We start from the raw sequence: 19,858 nt of genomic DNA, 5'->3' as shown, positions 1-19,858 counted from the left end.
ATTAAACACCTACTGTGTGCCCATGATGCCAGGTCCTTTATCTGCCATAACTCATTGAATGAGCTCTGGCTCAATGATTTGCCAAAAAAACAGTCTTGAAGCAGCTTAATGTTTGCAGCTACAGTCCTAAAAACAGGACAGGGAGGCATTTCACATGGAAACTCACCACAGGACATATTTGAGCATTTTTGAATCTGAAAGTATGAGAAGTAAAGTGACTCACCAGGGTAGCATGTAAAAATATGTATTCTTTGCCGAGCCATAAAATGTGTTCTCTGGGGCAGCTTTCAACTTGCAAGTGGTAGGACATGGCACGGGAACATAGAAAATTCTTAACAAAGCCATCGTCACCATGGGAAGCCTTAACTCGTTCTTACATCGCAGAAACCCCAGAGAGTGGAAGGCTCAAACTGTTGATCTGTTAACAGAAAATCCAAAAGGTGCCGTCTCTTCTCTTCTTTTCTCACTGGTGGCCATGTCATCTCTTAGCAACTTCTTACGGAGACTGCACTGCTCTTCAAGGTCACCTCCACAGGTAGAACACAGCAGAAATGCTGAATTTACATGACCCTGGTCCCCCTGACCCTTTGAGTCCCTGACACAAATCTAGCGAAGGAGCACCCATCATTATTAGCAGGGAGAAGAAGCACCCTGTGGCCGCACCAGCCAGGTGCTCAGTGCACACAGTACTGGGGCCACCAGGGTCCAGTGCAGAACCCTGAGGAGTGAGCCATGGGGAAAAAGCCTCCCTCATCCTATAGGTGACTCCGGAGGCCTGTCAGCACCACTTTTCATCAACAGGTGCTGATAATAGAAAACGAAGGCTAGTTGCAGAGAGTGGTCACGTCAGCATCTCACCCAGGTAATAAAAGCAGTAACAATAAGAAATCATCAATTACTTTCTGCCAGCATGGAGGCATTAGCCTTTGTGGCAAGGGCAGGGTTTCATTTTATAGGAAAAGAAATGGGCTCAGAAGGTGAAAACACTGCTCCAAGGTTATTACAGCTCTAAGTGAACTGGCTGCTTCGATCCCTAGGCAAAGGCTAACATGCGTGTGGGGGGTAAGAGCACCTAGCCGGCAGCTTGTTTATCCCTTCACTTGCCCCTTCCATGAAAATTAGCTCAACTGAAGGGGAAAATGGAATCTTGATTAATGCGACTAGAAAAGATTAAATTTCTTTTGCCTCTTTGAGTAAGAAATAGAAGGAAACAGCTGAATTCTGCTTGAGGAACGAGTTCATGCAAAACCCATTTGAGGCAAGAAACCGGGATGCTGGGGGGAGCTTCCTTGGGCTCTGCCAAGTTCATGCCTACATTTCACAGCCCTGCACCACGGTAATGCCTGTGCTGCTCTCAGCCCGGGGCAGGGCATGGGACTGAGGCTCGGCGACATTAGGGATGTTGGTTTCGCTGATGCTATTACTGCTACCAGTCACTCCCCACAGGTGTTACCTAGTGTTTCTGCCTGTGTTGCTTGGGCTCCAGCATCACGAATGGAGGGGTTAGTTGGTGGCTATGACCGTTTGTGTTCAGGACTGCACTGGGCATGTGGGGTGTGGGGGATACTAGGAGTTGTGAACATAGCCTCAATTCTGGAAGATTTTCCATGTGGATATCACAGGAAACCAGATTCAATATTTAGAGGATGTATGTGGTCTGAGGCAGACAGGCATGTTGGGTGTGGCAGAGACTAGCAGAGTCTCCCAAAGTCCATTTTCCTCTTCTGCCAAGCAGAACCCTGACTTTGTGATATGCACTTTTCCCAGGTTCATTTTGTAGTTAGGTGAGCCCTTGTGATGAAGCCGAAGTACTGTAATGGGACTAAATACTTGAATAAACAAACCTTATTTTACTTTAATAAATAAATAAAAGTATTCATTAAAACAAATTTCAATCAAGAAATTTTACATATACTTTGGGACCTCCCTGGATCCTCCTTCTGCCAGCATAGATTGCAGATGCAATGGCTGGAACTAAGCAGCTGTCTTGGACCACGAAGTAACTTTGAGTTTAAAACGCCAGCAGACGAAGGTAGAGAAAAAGAGATGTGGTCAGGGTCCATGCTGACAACAAATTTATAATTTTAGACCTCCTTCACATAAAAGAGAAAAAGATTCCTATGTTCTTTAGCACCTTGTTATTCTGGAACTACTTATTATTTCAAGTAAAAGTAACTATTAACTGATATATTGGACTCAAAGTTGAGAAACTTTCACTATCTCTTGAAGCCAAATAAACATAAATGTGAACAAATATCTCTGTAAGAAATACTTTAGTCTGCTCTAACTAGGGGAGAAGATGACTGGGGGTTGGATAAACAGTCTGCAATCTGGAATCTGAGACACATCAGTGCAAATTCCATCACACCACTGTGGGTGAACTTGGACAAGGCACTCAGATCCCGGGTGCCTCCACTTCCAGATCTTCCTTTGTCAAATGGAAGTAATGGTAGTAGTCATGTCATGGAGCTGTTACGGGGATTCAGGAAGGTAATACATGTAAACTACTTGGAATGATGAAGAGGGCAGCGATTCTTACTGTTGTGATTGGGGATGCTTGAGCAGCAGCTTTAGTATTTCAAAGAGCCTTGAACTGGAATCTTCATGTCTCTGCATTCCAGAAAGTTTGGCTCAGAAACACACTGAGCCAAACACAAGCCAATCTGTCTTCTTGTTCCCTTCAATGCCACCTCTGACAAAGCATACTTCTGTGGAAATGGTCAGGTCAACAGGAAGCCAAGAAGCCATTACATTCATTACATGAGTGTTGAATATTAGACATTGGGGGTGGGGGGCGGCGGCCGGCGTGAGAGAGCAGCCCTCCAAACATAACAGACTTCTCCTTTAACACCCTTGAGACTCCAAGTCCAGGGCATTGGCTGAAATGCAGTGTAATTATCAAGGACAGGGAGAGCTCTGGTCACTGGCCATGGAACCTGGACAGTTTCATCATGTAGAGACAGAAGAAATCGTCCAAGTCCTGAATTCTTGATGTGTCACCTTTCTAGAAAGGTATTTTCAAGAGCAGAAGGAGCCACCACAGGGAATTCTACACAAGTCAACTATGTTAATGAATGTGTGGAGCAAGGTGAGGAAGACAGTCAGCAGGCCCCATAGGAAAAATATAGTCATGGAGGGGTGAGAGCACAGGCACGTGGTACCAAGTGCATAAAACAGACAAAACCGAATAAAGCAAAAAACACACAGCCCAGACAGAGGGGAACTATCAGTAGTTCTCAAAGCAAACGCAGACTATTAGCAAACAGTCCGTTTCTCTGCAAGCCAAAGGCCAGGTGTGCCCAACTGGTCTTTGCTTTCTCAAGCTTAATCTGATTCACAAGGAACAAGGGAAGACCTTTTGGCAGAACCCACCAGGATGTTTGGTAGAAGCATGCATTATTCCATTTAACCCCTACCTGCAGGCAGGTGAATAATTCTTTTAGTTCTATTTTGCTGCTGAGAAAACTGAAATTTAGTGAATTAAAGTTGCCCAATGTCAGGCAACTCAAAAGTCAACAGCATCTAGACTGGTACCATGGTGCTCTTGACTTAATATTTCTTGATCCTGGCTGTGCATAAGAAGCACATGGATGCTTTCAACAAGCATAAAAGCCTGGGCTCCATCCCTAGATGGATTTCACATGAATCTCTTAGGGTGCAGCCTGAGCACAGGCCTGTTTTAAAGGTTCTCCAGGGATGCCAGTTGGATCCAGGCCCAAAGGCCCACCCCCAAGGCTGTGCCCTGGAGGTAACTGTTGCAAACTAACTACCTTTTGGGGCCCTTAGTGATTCCTTAGTGATTAAAATAACAAGAAGAAGAAAATGAAAAGAGGAAAAAATGATCTCAGACATTTGGAGCTCTTATCCAAGAGCTAATCTCATCTCCTGCCTGCAATAGTTTTGTAATTTGCAGAGCACTTTCACATACTCTGTTTTAGCTAATTCTTACAAAATCCGAGGTCCATATTTGAGTGAGGAAAAAAATGAGGCTGGGAGGGATGGGGAGTCTGGGCAAGGCCACCCAGTATAATTCTGATGCTCAACCCGGAGTGCTCTTAGCTCAAGCACAGCATATCTATCAAGGAGGCCCTATCAGGAACCGTGGATATTCACCTATGATTGGCTATGCACACACACACACACACACATACACACATACACATATATATACACATTTCACTTTATATATAAAATATATACATATTCACTTTTCCTGGATACTCAACATTGAATTTGAATCACTGGGGAGAAGAAGGGAGGAGATAAATGAATTCAAAGCAATTATTCTTAGAAGAATTCTAAGAAAAATATTTTGAAACTAGATGTTCTCTTAGTAATCATAAGAGGGGTGATGTCACTGCCAATGACAGCAGAGAGAACCCACAGAGTGTGGATTTTGAGAAATATGAAAGCAAGGCTCTTGTGAATATGAGTGAAAAAGAAAAATAGCTAAATTGAAAAACCCTAAATGAGTCACTACCCAGGGAGTCCACTTTCGCTCTGTGGTAAGAATGAAGAAGTACTTGGAAGTTCTCAGTTTGAAACACAAAAAGCTGAGTGGGGGCATGGTATCTCATGAGAAATTACAGGAAGCCTGGGAACATAGCTTGCTTTAAAGAGTTATCAACTTCAGCTAAAAGAAATCTGCACGATGCTATCGCTCAGCTGGCCTCCCATCCTGAAAATTCTGCTTGTCTAGATAAGACACCGCTGAGCCAACATCTTCCTCAGCCACCTCTCCCTTCTCAAACAGAACTGAAAGAAGCTCCATGCACAACACAATGCTCCTGTACACAGGACCAGGTTAAGGGCAGAAGCTAGATATTCTCTCTCTGCTCAGACTACTGGATGTTTGAACCCAGCTCTCTTACACAAAGACTTAGGGCAACTTCTTAACCTTTCCAAGCCTTATTATTTCCATCTATAAAATGGGCATATTTACACCCAGGGCCAGTGTTATAGGCATGCAGCCTGTGTAACTGCATAGAACCCTGTACCTAGATCCCAAGGTTGGTTGAATGCTCTGCTGTCACTGTCTTGAAATTCTTAAAACATTTTGAACAAGGGACCCCAGATTTTCAGTTTGCACTGGGCCCTGCAAATTATGCAGCTAGTACTGTCCCACAGAATTGTTGAGAAGTACTGTAAGAGGTGAGATGTGTCAGCTGCAGCCCAGGTCTGGTGCAGTCTAGGTGCCAGGGAAGGTAGCTATTGTGATCATCACTTTCACACTCCTGAAGATACTGGTATCTTCTTTGGTCTCTGGATACTAATGTCACATGTAAGCGGGGTAAACAGAGTCAAGTAAAAAACTTAGCTAAAATGACCAAGAGAGACCACTTTGCATCTAAGATTGCACACGCTGCTGCAGAACTTTCTCAAAGCTCCCTCAAGTTAGTAATTTGCACAAATCTATGGCTTCTCTCTCTTCCCTGTGGCCCTGTACACCCAGAAGTAGATATTCTTTCCCTCTGATGGCACTGCTAATTAAAACCACCATCAGGGGCAGCCCGGGTGGCTCAGCGGTTTAGTGCTGCCTTCAGCCCAGGGCATGATCCTGGAGGCCCGGGATCGAGTCCCACGTCAGGCTCCCTGCATGGAGCCTGCTTCTCCCTCTGCCTGTGTCTCTGCCTCTCTTTCTCTCTCTCTGACTCTCATGAATAAATAAATAAAATCTTTAAAAATAAATAAATAAAATAAAACCACCATCAGGTCACCAGGTAAGTGATCAGACAATCAACGGAAAGAGTCCACTGCCACGTAAACAAGCATCATCTTGTTTTAGAGAGAGGCAGCCAGTCTGGACCATGGGATAGAGCTAAAGGGAGATGGACAAAGGGAGGTGTTCTCTGTTAGCTCTTTCTGGAGAAGATGGTTTGTAGGGTTCTTGTCTATGGAACTCAGTTTTCAAAGCTGGATATAAGCAGATCAAATCAAGAAACCTTGTGACATCCAGGCACTTGTCCAAGACACCGAGAGGAGAGAAAATAAGAGTCAGTGCAGGGAACCCGTCTTGAGCTCTACCTGGGCTCATCCAGGTCCCCAAAGCAACTCAGCCTCCAGGCATCCTGTGTTCAGGGGTGACTTCTGTCCCTGGGCACTGCCAGGTACTTTCAGCTACACAGCCTCTCAGTGCTCCTGAAATACAGGTCTTCTCTGAATGAAAGGACTGTCACCCCTGTGCTTGGAGTGCACAACCCCAACACAGAGGCCCCCTCGCCAGGCATCTGCCATGGGAAGCCTGCTGCGTGTTGTGAGAGTGCAGAAGGAGCACCACCTGGTGCCAAGCAGAAAGCAAAGCCAAAACTGAGCAAAGATCCACAACAATACAAATCACAGCAGCAGCTACCAATTACTGAGCCTTTAATATATGCCAGGCACCGTGTACGAACTTTCTGCTCATTATTATCTCATTAAGTCTGACAGCAGCCTGCGCAAGCAATTGTAATTATCACCTTCATTTTCCACGTAAGGAAACCAAAGTTTAGAGAGGTAACCTGACTCATTCTAAGGCACGCAGCTAGTAAACATCACAGGCTGGATTTGAATTCAATCCATCCAACTCCAAAATGTAAACTCTCATTGCTCTTGTGGCCTTGATGTGGGCCCCTTCGAAGAGGCCTGTGAGCATTGTCAGCCGACTCCCAGATGACAACAGATGCTATTAGATTTGAGTAAAGTCCCTGGTCCTTCCCTTTTCTCAAATATGTTAGCTACTCTCCTAGGAAAAGAAAGTTCTAGATTCATGCCAACCACACTTCACTCACATCAAGGAGAAGACTGAGAATTTAAAATCCCACTACAACCTTTTCCCTTCTCCCACCAAGCTGAAAGGAGTATCGAAGAGGAAAAAGGAAAAAAAAAATTTTGTTAAAGAAGTTGAAAAATATGCTTTCGAATGAGAAACACGTGTGTGATTATTCTCATCTTTTGTCTTCCCCCACCACTGAGTCGAAAACAAGTGAACACAATACAAACGCACACATTCACATAAAGATAGGAACAACCAGGGGAGCAGACAATCCAGAAGCTGCCCTGGGAAGCTTTAAGAAGTCACGGAAAACTCCATGGCAACCCAAGCCCAGCTCCGAGTGGAGTTTTCAAGCACGTGTACAATGACTCCTGGCCAAAAAAGGGGGAAAAAAAACTGCACTTGAATTTTAAAAAGGGAATTGAACACACTGCTGCAGGCGGGCTGGGGGCAGGCGAGTGTGTCAGAGATTGCAGAAGTGCTGGAGTAGTGCCAGTTTTTTATATCATTTCTTTTTTCTCCTCCTTCTGGCACAAACAAGCTATGGAATCTCAAAAATTGGGTCATCATTTTTGAATTCCCTGCTTTCAGCACAGCGCTCAGTTGGTCTTGTGGACTGGCTTAAAAGTCCGATTTCCTGAGCTAACACTTCCTGGCCATTCAGCTGCAGGGAGTCATAACGAGCGGCCTGCCTTTCCCACCGGCGGCGGTTCTCACAGGCGAGCCCAGGTCCACTTCTGTAGTGCCTGCTATTATGTCCTTAACAGCATCAAATGTGCCCACGAAAGCACCACTTCAAAGGCTGCCATTTCCTGGGAGGCCAAGGGAAGGGTGACATGTTGGTTCCCGGTGAGGTGGCGGGGGGACATTACTGACATCCTGATCTAGTAGGGGGATGGCTTTTCCCATAGACTTTTGTGTCCCCAAGAGCACGGTTGGCCTGCCTAGGAGAGACATGGGGTCACCCAGAAGCTGTCATACGCAAGCTTCACTTAGGGCCAGGTGAGTAGTACCCACTGCCACTGGAATTTGGCACCATCTGGGTTTTCTTCTAGCAGCAGATTTAAACTCCCCTCCATCTGGGAGCAGGTTCTGAGAGCTTTCATTTGATTTTCTCAAATTATATCGACAGGTCTGTAAATGTCACTTTTCATCCCCGATTTCCAGATTTCCAGCAAGCTTCCCCAGTTCGCCAATGTGAGGCAAAATACACTTCTCGTTTTTAACCAGGGGAAAACGTTTCCTACTTCTTTGCCATCACTTGCTCAAGACTGCTACAATTGCATCCCAGCGCAGGCTCTGACTTCAATATTGGCCTCCAATAAACCCTATGCTGGGTGAACAGGAAACTCATTGTGAGCTGAGTTTCTGTGACTCTTAACACTCATGCAAGAGGCATCAAATTTCAGCAAGATCTTCTGGAGCATGAACACAAGTACAAACCAGCCATGGGGTCAAGTCTGGGCTTGCTTTATTTGACCTTGGTTTGTTTTATTTTATTTAGGCAAACTTTTTTTCAGGGGGCGCAGGGGACCATAAAATCCTTACCTTTTAAAGGAGCCCATTGTTAACAGTTTGTTCATCACAGCTCCCTCGACCTCACCAAAAAAGTCTCCAGTCTGCGGGGAAGAAAAGAAGAGCCCGAGAGGACACAGAGATAAACTATGTGCCCAAGCACCAGAGAAGAATCAGAAATGGACACAGCGTGCGTTCCAGTGCTGACAGAAGCAAAAGGCAGGTTTTCAGGACCACGGTTACATAAAAGTGGAAAATGTCTTAATAGTCAGAAGAAGTTATGGGATTAGGGGCAGACTAGTAGGCAGATGGGAATGTTCCATGGTACAAGGCAGGGGCGGGGGTGGGGGGCATCGCATCACATTGCATAACGTGTGCACACGTGTGTGGGCACGCGCACACGGTCAGATGGGGTAAGCATTAATCTGCGCTCAGTCCCTTGTGATTAAAACACTACATCATAGACAGGAATGGGCTTAGAAAGGGCTTCCTAGGCAGTAATAAAAAGGATTGTTTATAATTCCTGGATGACCTGTTTAGGGAAATACAGCAGCTCTCTTCATCAGCCCTATAAATTTCCTGCTGTTGAGAATACATCCTTTCTCACCATCACTTTCTGAGGATTACTCGTAATTTTGTCCCTGGGCAGTTAACTATGTTGACAAATAAGGCAGTCCAGAGTGCAGCCCCTTCAAGGGCAGCATGGCCAGGCTGACCCTTATCTGTGGGGCTGTCTTGGGAGCATTTGGGAACTAGCATCCCCTTCCCCACCACCAGGCTGATGTTTGAGCCTCAGACTAGATCTTGGTCTTGGCTGAGATTTGTAGACTCTGAATGGTGGGATGAAGGATTAACATCCTGGTGGATCCCTCTAGTCTCTTGGAACTGCTTGCATCAGGGTCTTTTGGGGGAAGGTGAATGCCATGCAGCAGAACAGAGCTTGGGGCAACAGCCTTCCTCTGCCAACCCCCTGGACTGAGCCGGTGTAGATCAGTAGAGAGCCCCCAGGTCTACTGTGGGTGCTCGCAGGATTTATAGCTCATGTGTGGGTGGGTGGAGGGCATTACTCTAAGAGCCTGAATTAATAAATTCCATAGGCTTTGTATTAGCTAAATCCCGATTCAAATTACCACTGAGTGACTTCAACCACGCTCCTGGGAATTTTCAGGCAGAAAGGCATATAAGGACTTTGCCAAAAAGTCAAGAAAGAGAGGAGGAAGAAGAAGGAAATGACATTTCACTGGCTGAATGTGGAGCATTGCCTATTTCATTCCAGGGGAAACTGGAACCTTTTGCAAAGGCTGTGGGTGTGTGCTGCCGCTGGGAGCTGGGACGTTTGTATTTTGTGTGTATAAATATGCCAGAGTCAATGGAACTGGTTGTTAGATGAAGAAGAATTATCCTAATTGGGGTGCAGGAAAGCAGACAACACGGAACAAGCTGGGGCAGAGCAGGCCGGCAGGCTCCTGGGCCGCACTGCAGGCCTGCACCCGGGGAGCTCGGCTGGGAGCAGCGCCGCATGCACACCAGTCCTGGCTGGGAACGAATGGTTTATGCTGCTGGCTAGTGGAGAACTCACCACTGCAAGGTGTCCACATGCCCTTCCTCCCCACCTTGGGACCAGGTTCCTATCTCAGCCCTCCACCGTCACGGCAGGGGGCAGGGCTCCTCCTCACAGGTGGTTAACTTGGGTTCCTGCTCCACTGACTCTTGGATGTCGGGGTTTCTTCTCCCAGCCACACAGACATGTTATCAGGGACCCCTGGGCTCTCCTGCTCTCAGACTGGCCTCGCTTCATGGGCCCACTCGGACCTAATCTTTACCAACTGTCCCATGTCCGGCGGTGCTCAGTGTCCGAGGAGACAGGGTGTGGGCAGTTTGATTCCTGACTGAATTTTTTTCACCCATCACAGGTGCATTTAAGAATCCCACAACGTTTTCATGGATAAGAAGGAAAACTGAAGCACGATTCCACATGTGACCTGGAGCCAGTGTTGATAAATTAACAAGGCATTAAGCTCAGACTCCTTAGGGACTTAAGGACAATTAACTAATTTATTTGGCATTAATAGGCCTATCGTACTGCTGACTGCTGAAGAATTTCAAGTGATTTAAATGGGACTTCATTATAAAATGGTCCTCCGCCATCCTCCATTTACAGAGCCTGCCAGGAGGCTCAGGCAGGTCACATGATAGGCCCACCACCCCCTACACCAGGGAAGGAAGAGGGGTACCAGAGACCATGCACCTCCTTCTCTACTGTTACTTTGTCATGTCACACTGCTAAACACATCTGTATTTTACCTTCTTTGAATATGCTAATTTAATTTCAAATTGCAGAAAAGGTTTTCTATGCACAAAGTTTTAAAGGAGAAACCTGTTTTCTCTCTGCCAATACTATTGGTTTGAACTCTTATTTTGTTTTCCAAGCATAGTGGAGATTTCTGTGCTCAGCCCCACTGCTTGGTTTCTTCCCATCTCTTTCCCTCCTGTCCCACACCCCACAAGGCTCAGTCAAATGAAGAACATTCTTTGCCTCTTTCTGGATCCTTGTCCCTCAGTGTTGAGAGCTCAAGTTAATCCCTGAACTCAGGTAGCTGACTTTTAAAAAGCAACAACTAGAAAGGAGCCATAAAGAATAATAAAGTTGGAATACATAAATATGTATGTGTGTATATATATATATGTGTGTGTATATATATATACATATATACGTGTATGTGTCAAATATATATATATATGTATATATATATATTCATATATGGAAAAGTATCTAAATATCAAAAGAAGGAAATCTCCTTAAAATTTCCCAAACTCTTTAAAGCACCTCTATCCTTGAGGCAAAGAGTTCTATAAATTGAACATTTTATGAGCGAGAAAGCAGACCCTGGGCTCTGCCCCCACCCCCCAACTGGGAGGTAAAAACTCTTTGGGGCCTGCTGAGAAGTAGGCTGTGACATTTTTAGAGGGATAGAAATAAGGTTTTATAATCTCCTGGTATTACCTCTTAAATATAGATCATTGTCTCAAGGTTTTAACACCATCCTTTGCTCCCCCTTACCCCAAGCACATCATGAGCTCCTTACTCAGAGCTGGTAGAAATTTCTCACTCACCTGTGTGTAGTCTTCAGACACCAGAATAAACCCATTATTGTCTATGAGGTAACAGTTCACAGTCTAGAAAATTAAAAAAATATACCAGAGTTTTAACTTTGGGTCCTCAGACTGCTTTTACACAAAATGACGTACTTGCAACCTGAGAGAAACCTACTTGAGGTTGTTTTTGGGGGAATTGGAAATGCTTGCTGGCTCTAGGAGTTAAGGCCATGGTTACGCTGACCCCAGTGTTTACTTTGCCAAACTGACAAACAAAAACAAAACATTAAGCAAGCCTTGAACATCTCAGATTAGGATAAAGAGAATACACATTAAAAACTTAATTACAGGGACGCCTGGGTTGCTCAGTGGTTAAGCGTTTGCCTTCAGTTCAGGTCATGATCCTGGGGTCCCAGGATCGAGTCCCGCACTGGGCAACCTGCTCAGCCTGCTTCTCCCTATGTCTATGTTTCTGACTCTCTCTCTCTGTGTCTCTCATGGATAAATAAATAAAAATTTAAAAAAATAATTACAGTTGGTCTTCCTTGGTTTTTGTTTCTCTCTCTCTCTCTCTTTTTTTTCCCTTTCTATGACCTGAAGACTATTCCCAGGAACAGTGCTCACAGGCTTGGAGTCTGTATTCGTAGTGGTTGAAGTGCAGGCTGTTTTGAAAGCAAAACGCCAGCACAATGTCATTACCCTAATGATGTATTAATGAAAACACTGTGTCAGCTCAGAAGACCATCAGGGGACCAGGTAATATTTTTTAATTTGTTCATAGACTTAGGCAGGGGGGAAGGGGCAGACTTCTGTTAAAGGGGCCCCTCAGGTCTCCTAAAGGTTTTCAAACTGTGTTTTTAATTGGGAGCTGGATTTGGGGGCAGGGCTGTTAGCTTTTGGTAGCTCAGACTTATAAATTGTAGAAAGCAAGGTAAACCCAAACCTCTGCTTCCCCACACTACTTTAATCTCAAGTGAATGATTTGCTACAGGCTAAGTTTTAATTACAGTGCTGTGGAGTTTAAACTTAAGGTTTAATTCCATCCTTGATGTAACTCAGTTTCTATTTATTGCAGCTTTTCCATACCGACTGCAACATTTAATTTGTAACATATCTTTACCCTGAGCTAAATTCCCCCTAGCTCCAGGCCACCGCATGGCTGTTTTCTGGGACGTTGACCTATCCGTGGAGTGGTTTTAGTTAGACACAAAAGTCCAGCAATGAGTTGGTCCGAAAGATTCATTCTTTATTACTAGGTAGTGGTGGAGAATCAGCAGAAAATTAAAAGCCTTGCTGTCACCTTTTATAAAAGAGTTGGCTGCTTTGGTGAGTAATAGGATTTGTCTCAATTATCCAGAGGAGCCAGAGTGAATGACTTAGGTAACCTGGTTCCACTCTATTTGAAGAAGCTCTTAGCTGTAAGGATACTACCTGGGCCCTGCTGGATGATAGTCTTGACCAACTTTCTCCACTTTTAGGAGACAGCATTATGAATGTAATCCCATAGAGCTGTGCTGTCTACTGTGGTAGCCACTAAGTACCTGCAGGTTTAAATTCAATTTTATGTGAATTAAAATTCAATAAAATAAAAAAAAATCTAGTTCTTTAGATACACTAGTCACATTTCAACTGCTCTGCTCTACCTTAAGCTGGTGATTATATTTGTGGACATTTCTATCACTGCAGAAAGTTTTCTAGGACAGGATAGCAATGCTTTCGATTACATTGGTATTCCTATGAGTTTTAACCCAGCCTACACTGGGTCATGTTAGACAAATCCATATCTTTGCTTACTTCAATGTCATGAATCTCGTTTTGTAGATATAGACACTGAAGCAAAGGAAGGTTAACCTCCATTCAATCAATAAATACACAAATACAGAAGTGACCTCCACATTTGGATATTGACTAAATCCTCCCAGTTGTAGAGAGAATCAAAAGTCATCACACCCACCTTCATCCCTTACTATAAAATCAGTTCCTACTCAAACATGCCTAGCCAATTAGTACCGTTGCCATTAGACCTGTATATTTGGTCATTATCTCTATGTCTAATGTTGTATATACTGGATAACATAAAGCAAGTACAAGGCAAATAGACTAAAAAGTCAACTGAAAATCTTGAGAAAGAGGGAAGATTCCATAAAGTCCATGAAAGTGATGTTGGAGATCATCTCCAATCACAGGATAAGACACTGGCCCATTAGGAATTCCCAGAGCAATCTCATAGAGTTGTGCTAGGCTATAGTCTAAACACAGACTAGTGATCCAGTCATGTGGATCAGATTAGTCAACATCCTACCAGAAATGATGGGAAGAGGAACAGGAGGGCCAGTCAAGGCTTCTGAAGTATTATATGCCTAAGCTTCCACTTTCTCCAAAAATACTTCAGATTTTGCTCGGACTAAGGAATATAGCATTTGTTTCTCTATACCGAGTACCAATTGGCATTTACTTTTTGGGCTATGTTTCCATTTAACATGTTTTTTTTTTTTTTTTAATTCACTTCTCCATTCCCTAACTCCCTCTTAAATTAGGATTCCATGACAGGAACTTGGTGGCAGAAGAGATGCTGTACCATGCTTATTTATGGATAGTTTTGAATTTCAAGTTTACACTGATTATAAAAAGACTTGGTTACCCTATCAAGCAAGAAGCAGATAACTGCCAGCATCGTGATTTACAAATCATTGAGAATACCAAGGTCAAAATCAAGGATGCTGTATCATTGATGGACACCTGGGTTACTGAATCTGAAAGTGTCATTTGGTTTTTCAAATGACACTTTTGGCAATACTGTTTTATTAGGTAAATTTAGTGACCCTGATGATTTCCTGAACAAACCTCCCTGCCAACAAGAGCTTGGATTAAATTACTGGCAAGTGCAGTGGAGGTGAGTAAGCCAATGGAGTTAGGTGAGCAGAATACACCGGGTTATGGGATGGTCTGGACAGAATTGCCAGATTCCAGTCTGATCAATTGTTTTTTTTATCTGTCTTTACAACAAATACCATGCAGCTGTCTTCTCCATACTCTACCTCCCCTCCCAGTAAAAGAAAACAGAGGAGATATTTTCTCAGTTCCCTTCCTATGCCACTTTCTCCCCAAATTAAGTCAACCACCTTGGAAGATGTCCACTTACTGCCCTGTCCTAAGGGGGGACAGACAGGCAAAGGGCTTGGAGGAGCTGTAAATTTTGATAGGTATTATAGATGCCTACTCCACAGCTACCCTTGATAACATAGGTAGGGATGAGGCTGTTTGAAAAAAATGCAAAGGCAGAGAGAACTTGATTAAAAAAAAAAAAAATCTTTCTTCAACTATTGGGTAAATTCAAGATTGCTCAGAGAAGTTTGATTCCCATCCCTAAGGCAGATTGGGTAGATCTCTGAGGTTAGAGCCCATGGCCGGGCCGTGGGAATTGGGCAGTCACAGACAGGTAGTAACAAGAGCCAGGGAGGGAAGGTACTTGGGAGTGAGAAACACTGCACGGGGCTTGTGTTACCAGGAAGATGGTTTAGCTCTGAGACTGACATACCTGCTTCAGAATCAGAGGCTCTGACAATTGCTAACAGTGTGACCTTGAGCCAAGTCTTTTAACAGTGTCTCGGTTTTCTTCACTGAAAGGTGCAGCTAGCAACAGCTCTGATAGGGTCATGAGGAAGATTCAATGGGTGGATGACTGCAGGGTGCTGAGCACAGTGTAAGGTGCACAGAGCATAGTAAGTCCTCAAAGAACCTGTGCTTACATCCACTCAGCAAACAATGTTCACTGAGCACCTACTATGTGCCATCTTTATAAATACCCTGATGCTACAAATTTAGAGTTCCTCGGAAAGGGATGTTGTTTCATAGTTCATAGCAAGAGATTGGGCAGGCAGGTTGGCTGAACTTTTTTGCTTTCTGTTTTGCCATTTCTTTCATGGGATGCCTTCTGTTTGTTTTGACTGGTGCAGGCTGAGGAATGATTTGAAACAAGTCACTTAGAAGCCCGGTATCATTCCACCTGTTGTTTTCACTTGTGAGGAGTGAGGGAGAGACAGAGATAGAGTGGAGGAGGACTGGTTCTTCCAGTCCCAGGGTGGGGCCTGGGTCTCTGCATTGCAGGCACACAAGGGTACCACTCCTTCCTACTTTCCTCCAGCTCTTACAACTTCAATCCTAATATTTGTGGAACAGATGGACCCTTACTTTACACCACATGATGTGTCCACTCATCATTGGTCAACTAGCATATCAAGGCACTGTCTTTGAGAAAATTTGCAGCAAAGTGGTTATTTTAGCAAGAAGTGTGGTGCCCTTGCACTCAATAGCTGTTGCACTGATGCTCAAACCCCCTCCTGACTGGGCTAAGTGGTTCCAGAGATGGAGGCACCAGGTTGTTTAGATTTAGCCCTCCCCTAGTCTATCCTTCAGATTCCAGAGGAAATGCCTATAAGGACTTACAAAGTCTAGTCATGGGGCATGTGGGTGGCTCAGTGGTTAAGCGTCTGCCTCTGGCTCAGGTTATGGTCCTGGGGTCCCGGGATCAAGTCCCACATCAGGCTCTCCGGATCAGGCTCCCCACATCAGGCTCCCTGCAGGAAGCCTGCTTCTCCCTCTGCCTATGTCTCTGCCTCTCTATGTCTCTCATGGATAAATAAATAAAATCTTAACACAAATAGACAAAGTCTAGTCATGATTATTAATCTTGATTCCTTTGGAACAAGTGAGGGTGGCAGCTTCAATTGAATATGAGGTTTTAGATACATTCATTGCCCTCAAACAGCTCCTCCAAATGCCCCCAGAGAAGAAAACTTCCTCATCTTCTGCTCTTTGCAAAATTGTGGTGCTCTCATCAGGAGATGGTGGCTGTTGGAAAGGTGAGCAGGAGAAGGAAATGAGAGTGAGAGACAATAGTGCCGTGGGCACGGCTTTCCTTCTCCATCTCCATCTGAATGCCAACCATGTGTCCATAGATGCAGTGACCGTGGCCACCATCCTCAGTGCCTCACATGTAAGTGTTCCTTGTGAGAGAAGCTCTTCTCATGCTTCAAGCACTGTCTTCAATGTCATCTCCTTCTCCCTCTTCAGTTGACTTCCAAGTTGCCTCCCTAGGGAAGCCTTCCTGACTGTCCTGTGTTTGTTTGTTTAATTCACAGAACTTATCACAGCTGATAATCACAAAAGCTTATCTCCCCAGCCAACTGATTTGTTCCAGTAGGAAAGGAGCCATTTCTAAGTCTACTTCGGATCAAATCCCCAGGGGTCAGCAGCTAGCAGGCACATAAGGGCTCAGTAAACATGCTTTGAGGGAATAAGTGTCTTAAGTGTTGCTTCTGGAGCTCTGAAGTTGACTGGACAGAATGGAGTTCCTTAAAAGCCTTCAATCAGGCCCACTGCCAGGCCCCCCCAAGTCACATAGCTCAGGCACTGCCTGGGCCAACCCGAGATGTATACTCTTCAAGATGGGAAGACATCTGGCCATACTGACTCCACCCAGCAGCCCAGGGCACTCCAGCCAGGGCCCAGGGAATCCACTGATGGGGGACACAGAGGGGCTGGAATGGGTCCAATGCAAAGCATGTCTTATAAGTCTGAGGGAGTTGGGCCAGTTCTTCAGCACAGAGGAGAAGCCAGAGCATGTGAACTTAATGAGCCCTCACAGCTGTTTTTAATGGGGCCCTGATCACTGGAGGGCAGTTGGGGGAGAAGGTGGGACACGGTCTCAAAGGCTTAATTAAAAGTCATGAAAAGAAAATGACACACAGAAAGGGTGTGCTGAAAGGGTGGGAAGGGGCTTGGTTGGGAAGACAGGACTGGCATTTCCTTTTTTTTTTTTATAAAGATTTTTATTTATTTATTCATGAGAAACAGAGAAAGAGGCAGAGACACAGGCAGAGGGAGAAGCAGGCTCCATGCAGGGAACCGACGTAGGACTCCATCCCGGGTCCCCAGGATCACACCCTGGGCTGAAGGTGGCGCTAAACCGCTGAGCCACCCGGGCTGCCCAGGACTCACATTTTCATTTTAAACTATGTCAACCAGTTGCCTGAAGCCAAACTTAGAGTTGAAATGGGAAATGAACAATCATTTCACAGGGCAATAGGAGAACATTTGAGCATCAGATCAAGCTCAGAAAATATAGCAAACTCAATGCTTAATTTTCCAAGCCTGTAAACGTTTCTGTGACATTTCTATGGGGGCTTATCCCAATGATCACTGATGATCATTCGGCAGTGAGGAGAGCATGCATTTTGTGCTTGCTATACCTGGGGGAGACTGCAGATGTGCCCAGAGTGCATATGCCATTGCTGTCTGAGATTCAGACCACTAACTCTGAGGGAAGAAAAAGTCTGCAGACATTTTTGGCTTATAGCTGACCTGTTTGCCAGGAGCTGTGCCATGCATTTTTAAATATATTATCTCATTCATTCCTCACCATTATCCTGTGAGGCAGGTATTCTTAACCCCACAGAGATGTTCAGAAACTTGCTCAAGGTCATATGGCTGTCAGAGTCACAATTTGAAGCTAGTTATTCTAACTTCATATGCTGGTCCTTTAACCCCTATGCTACATATCACCTGTGAAAATATTCATTGAACAACAAATATATACTGGTTGTTTCTAAGTGGCACCCATTTCCACTTCCTTTTATATGTGAAGATGTACAGAGGCAGTATGGATATAGGAAAGTTACTGCTTCTGGTTTTATTCATCAACTTGTTTAACCAGCTATTCATCTGTTTATCCATGCAATCACCTAGTAGCCAATCAACCAATCAACTATACAAAAACATCATCCATCCCACCAGCCAACCAACCATCCACACTAACCCAACTAACCAATGAACTATCCTTAGATCTCTTGGTGTAAATTGGGATTAGTAATTGTACCTATTATACAAGTGAGGGCTTCATACAGGGCTTCATTACACTGATTAATCAGTATTATCATTGGGCTGTGTTGTCTTGAGCTGAGTACTCCAATATGTAATCAATGTCTCAAAGGTAGAGAGGTTTGAGGCTGCTTGGCTGTTTTATGAATGGCATTCTCAAACTTACTGAAAAGGTTAATGATCATAAAATGCTCTTTTCTAAGGGGAAATTATTTTTAATCTGGTGGTCTGAGAAAATTGGGATTCTGCTAAAAAGCTCATTGGTTTTTACTCTTTGGATAGTGACTCATACAAAAATTATGATCTTTACGGACTGAGCATTTTGTGTTTTAACTTCAACCTGGACTCCCTTTTATATTTCTCTCCTTGTTTTTGCCTACTTTTTTTGAAATATATTTCTCATTTATTCTTTCTTTTTTTAAAGATTTATTTTAGAGAGAGAAAGCACACACATGAGTGGGGAGAGGGGCAGAGGGAGGGAGAGAGAGAGAGAGAGAGAGAGAGAATCTCAACCAGACTCCCTGGTGAGTGCAGGGCCCAGTGTTGGGCTCCAACCCAGGATCCTGAGATCAAGACCTGAGCCAAAAATCAAGAGTTGGCCACTTAACCAACTAAGCAACCCAGGCACCCCTCTAATTTATGCTTTCTATGTTGAAACTAAATTTGGTTGGGATTTCTCAAATCCCTGTGGTAACCAGAAGGACAATAAACATGATTATTTATAAGTTCCAATTCATGTATTGACTAATGTTTTAACTAATGCAGAGAAAGAAAGGCTACCTGAGCCACCACAAAAGGCCCCTGCACACCTGCTTGCTCTGAATTGAGGGGCAGAGGACGTATGAGATTGAATACTGTGAAAACATAAATCCGATGGGTAGACTTAGGACAGTGGTACATTTTTTTTCTTCTATTGCTCATGTGTGGGATTCAAATTCCTCTTCCCAAAAGAGTGACAGAGTGGGAGAGAGATAAAAAGGAAGGGAAGGAAAGAGTAGAGTTCTGAGAGAGAGCATTACACCAGAATGAATAATTCTGGATTTTCAACTCCTCAGATTTTTAGCTCATTTATTACATGAAATTAAGCAAGTCATTCAATTTCTCTCATTTTCCATTTCCCTCTCTGCCAAACAGTATGAGCATTCCTATCCATTTCATTGGGTTGTTACCAGGATGAGAAGAGATAAAAGCTTTGAGAACTATAATGTGAACTTCAAAGGGCAGTAATTTGTATTATTTCTTATAAAATGCCAAAATTCCAATAGTGCTGTCCATGGCATATTTATTTATTTATTTTGAGATAGAGACAGAGAGAGAGAATGTGGGTGGAGGGGAGCAGGTAAGTGGAGGGGGAGGGCTGAGGGAGAGAGAGAATCTCAGATAGACTCCCCACTGATCCTGAGATCATGACTTGAGCCAAAAATCAAGAGTCAGATGCCTAACTGACTGAGCCACCCTATGTGGGACATTTAAAGCACATTTTTCCAGCTCTCAGAAACTAGCTGATTAGGGAAGGAAGGAAGGAAGGAAGGAAGGAAGGAAGGAAGGAAGGAAGGAAGGAAGAGAAAGAAAGAAAGAAAGAAAGAAAGAAAGAAAGAAAGAAAGAAAGAAAGAAAG

General features: G+C 44.2%; 1 protein-coding gene across 3 annotated transcripts in view; it reads right to left on the bottom strand.

Moving 5' to 3' along the window:
- The window catches only part of CACNA2D3 (calcium voltage-gated channel auxiliary subunit alpha2delta 3), an 833,484-nt gene that overhangs the window by 66,896 nt on the left and 746,730 nt on the right, over positions 1-19,858 (bottom strand). For all 3 annotated transcript variants that reach the window (XM_041762548.1, XM_041762549.1, XM_041762550.1), the window contains 2 exons: positions 11,381-11,443; positions 8,300-8,370 (listed from right to left, as the gene is read on the bottom strand). In XM_041762548.1, the coding sequence (XP_041618482.1) occupies positions 8,300-8,370; positions 11,381-11,443 (134 nt within the window). The remainder of the gene's footprint in view (positions 1-8,299; positions 8,371-11,380; positions 11,444-19,858) is intronic.

This window comes from Vulpes lagopus, chromosome 7 (assembly GCF_018345385.1).
Source record: "Vulpes lagopus strain Blue_001 chromosome 7, ASM1834538v1, whole genome shotgun sequence".
In the NCBI taxonomy this organism is placed as follows: domain Eukaryota; kingdom Metazoa; phylum Chordata; class Mammalia; order Carnivora; family Canidae; genus Vulpes; species Vulpes lagopus.
This window is presented reverse-complemented; position numbering and strand designations above follow the sequence as displayed.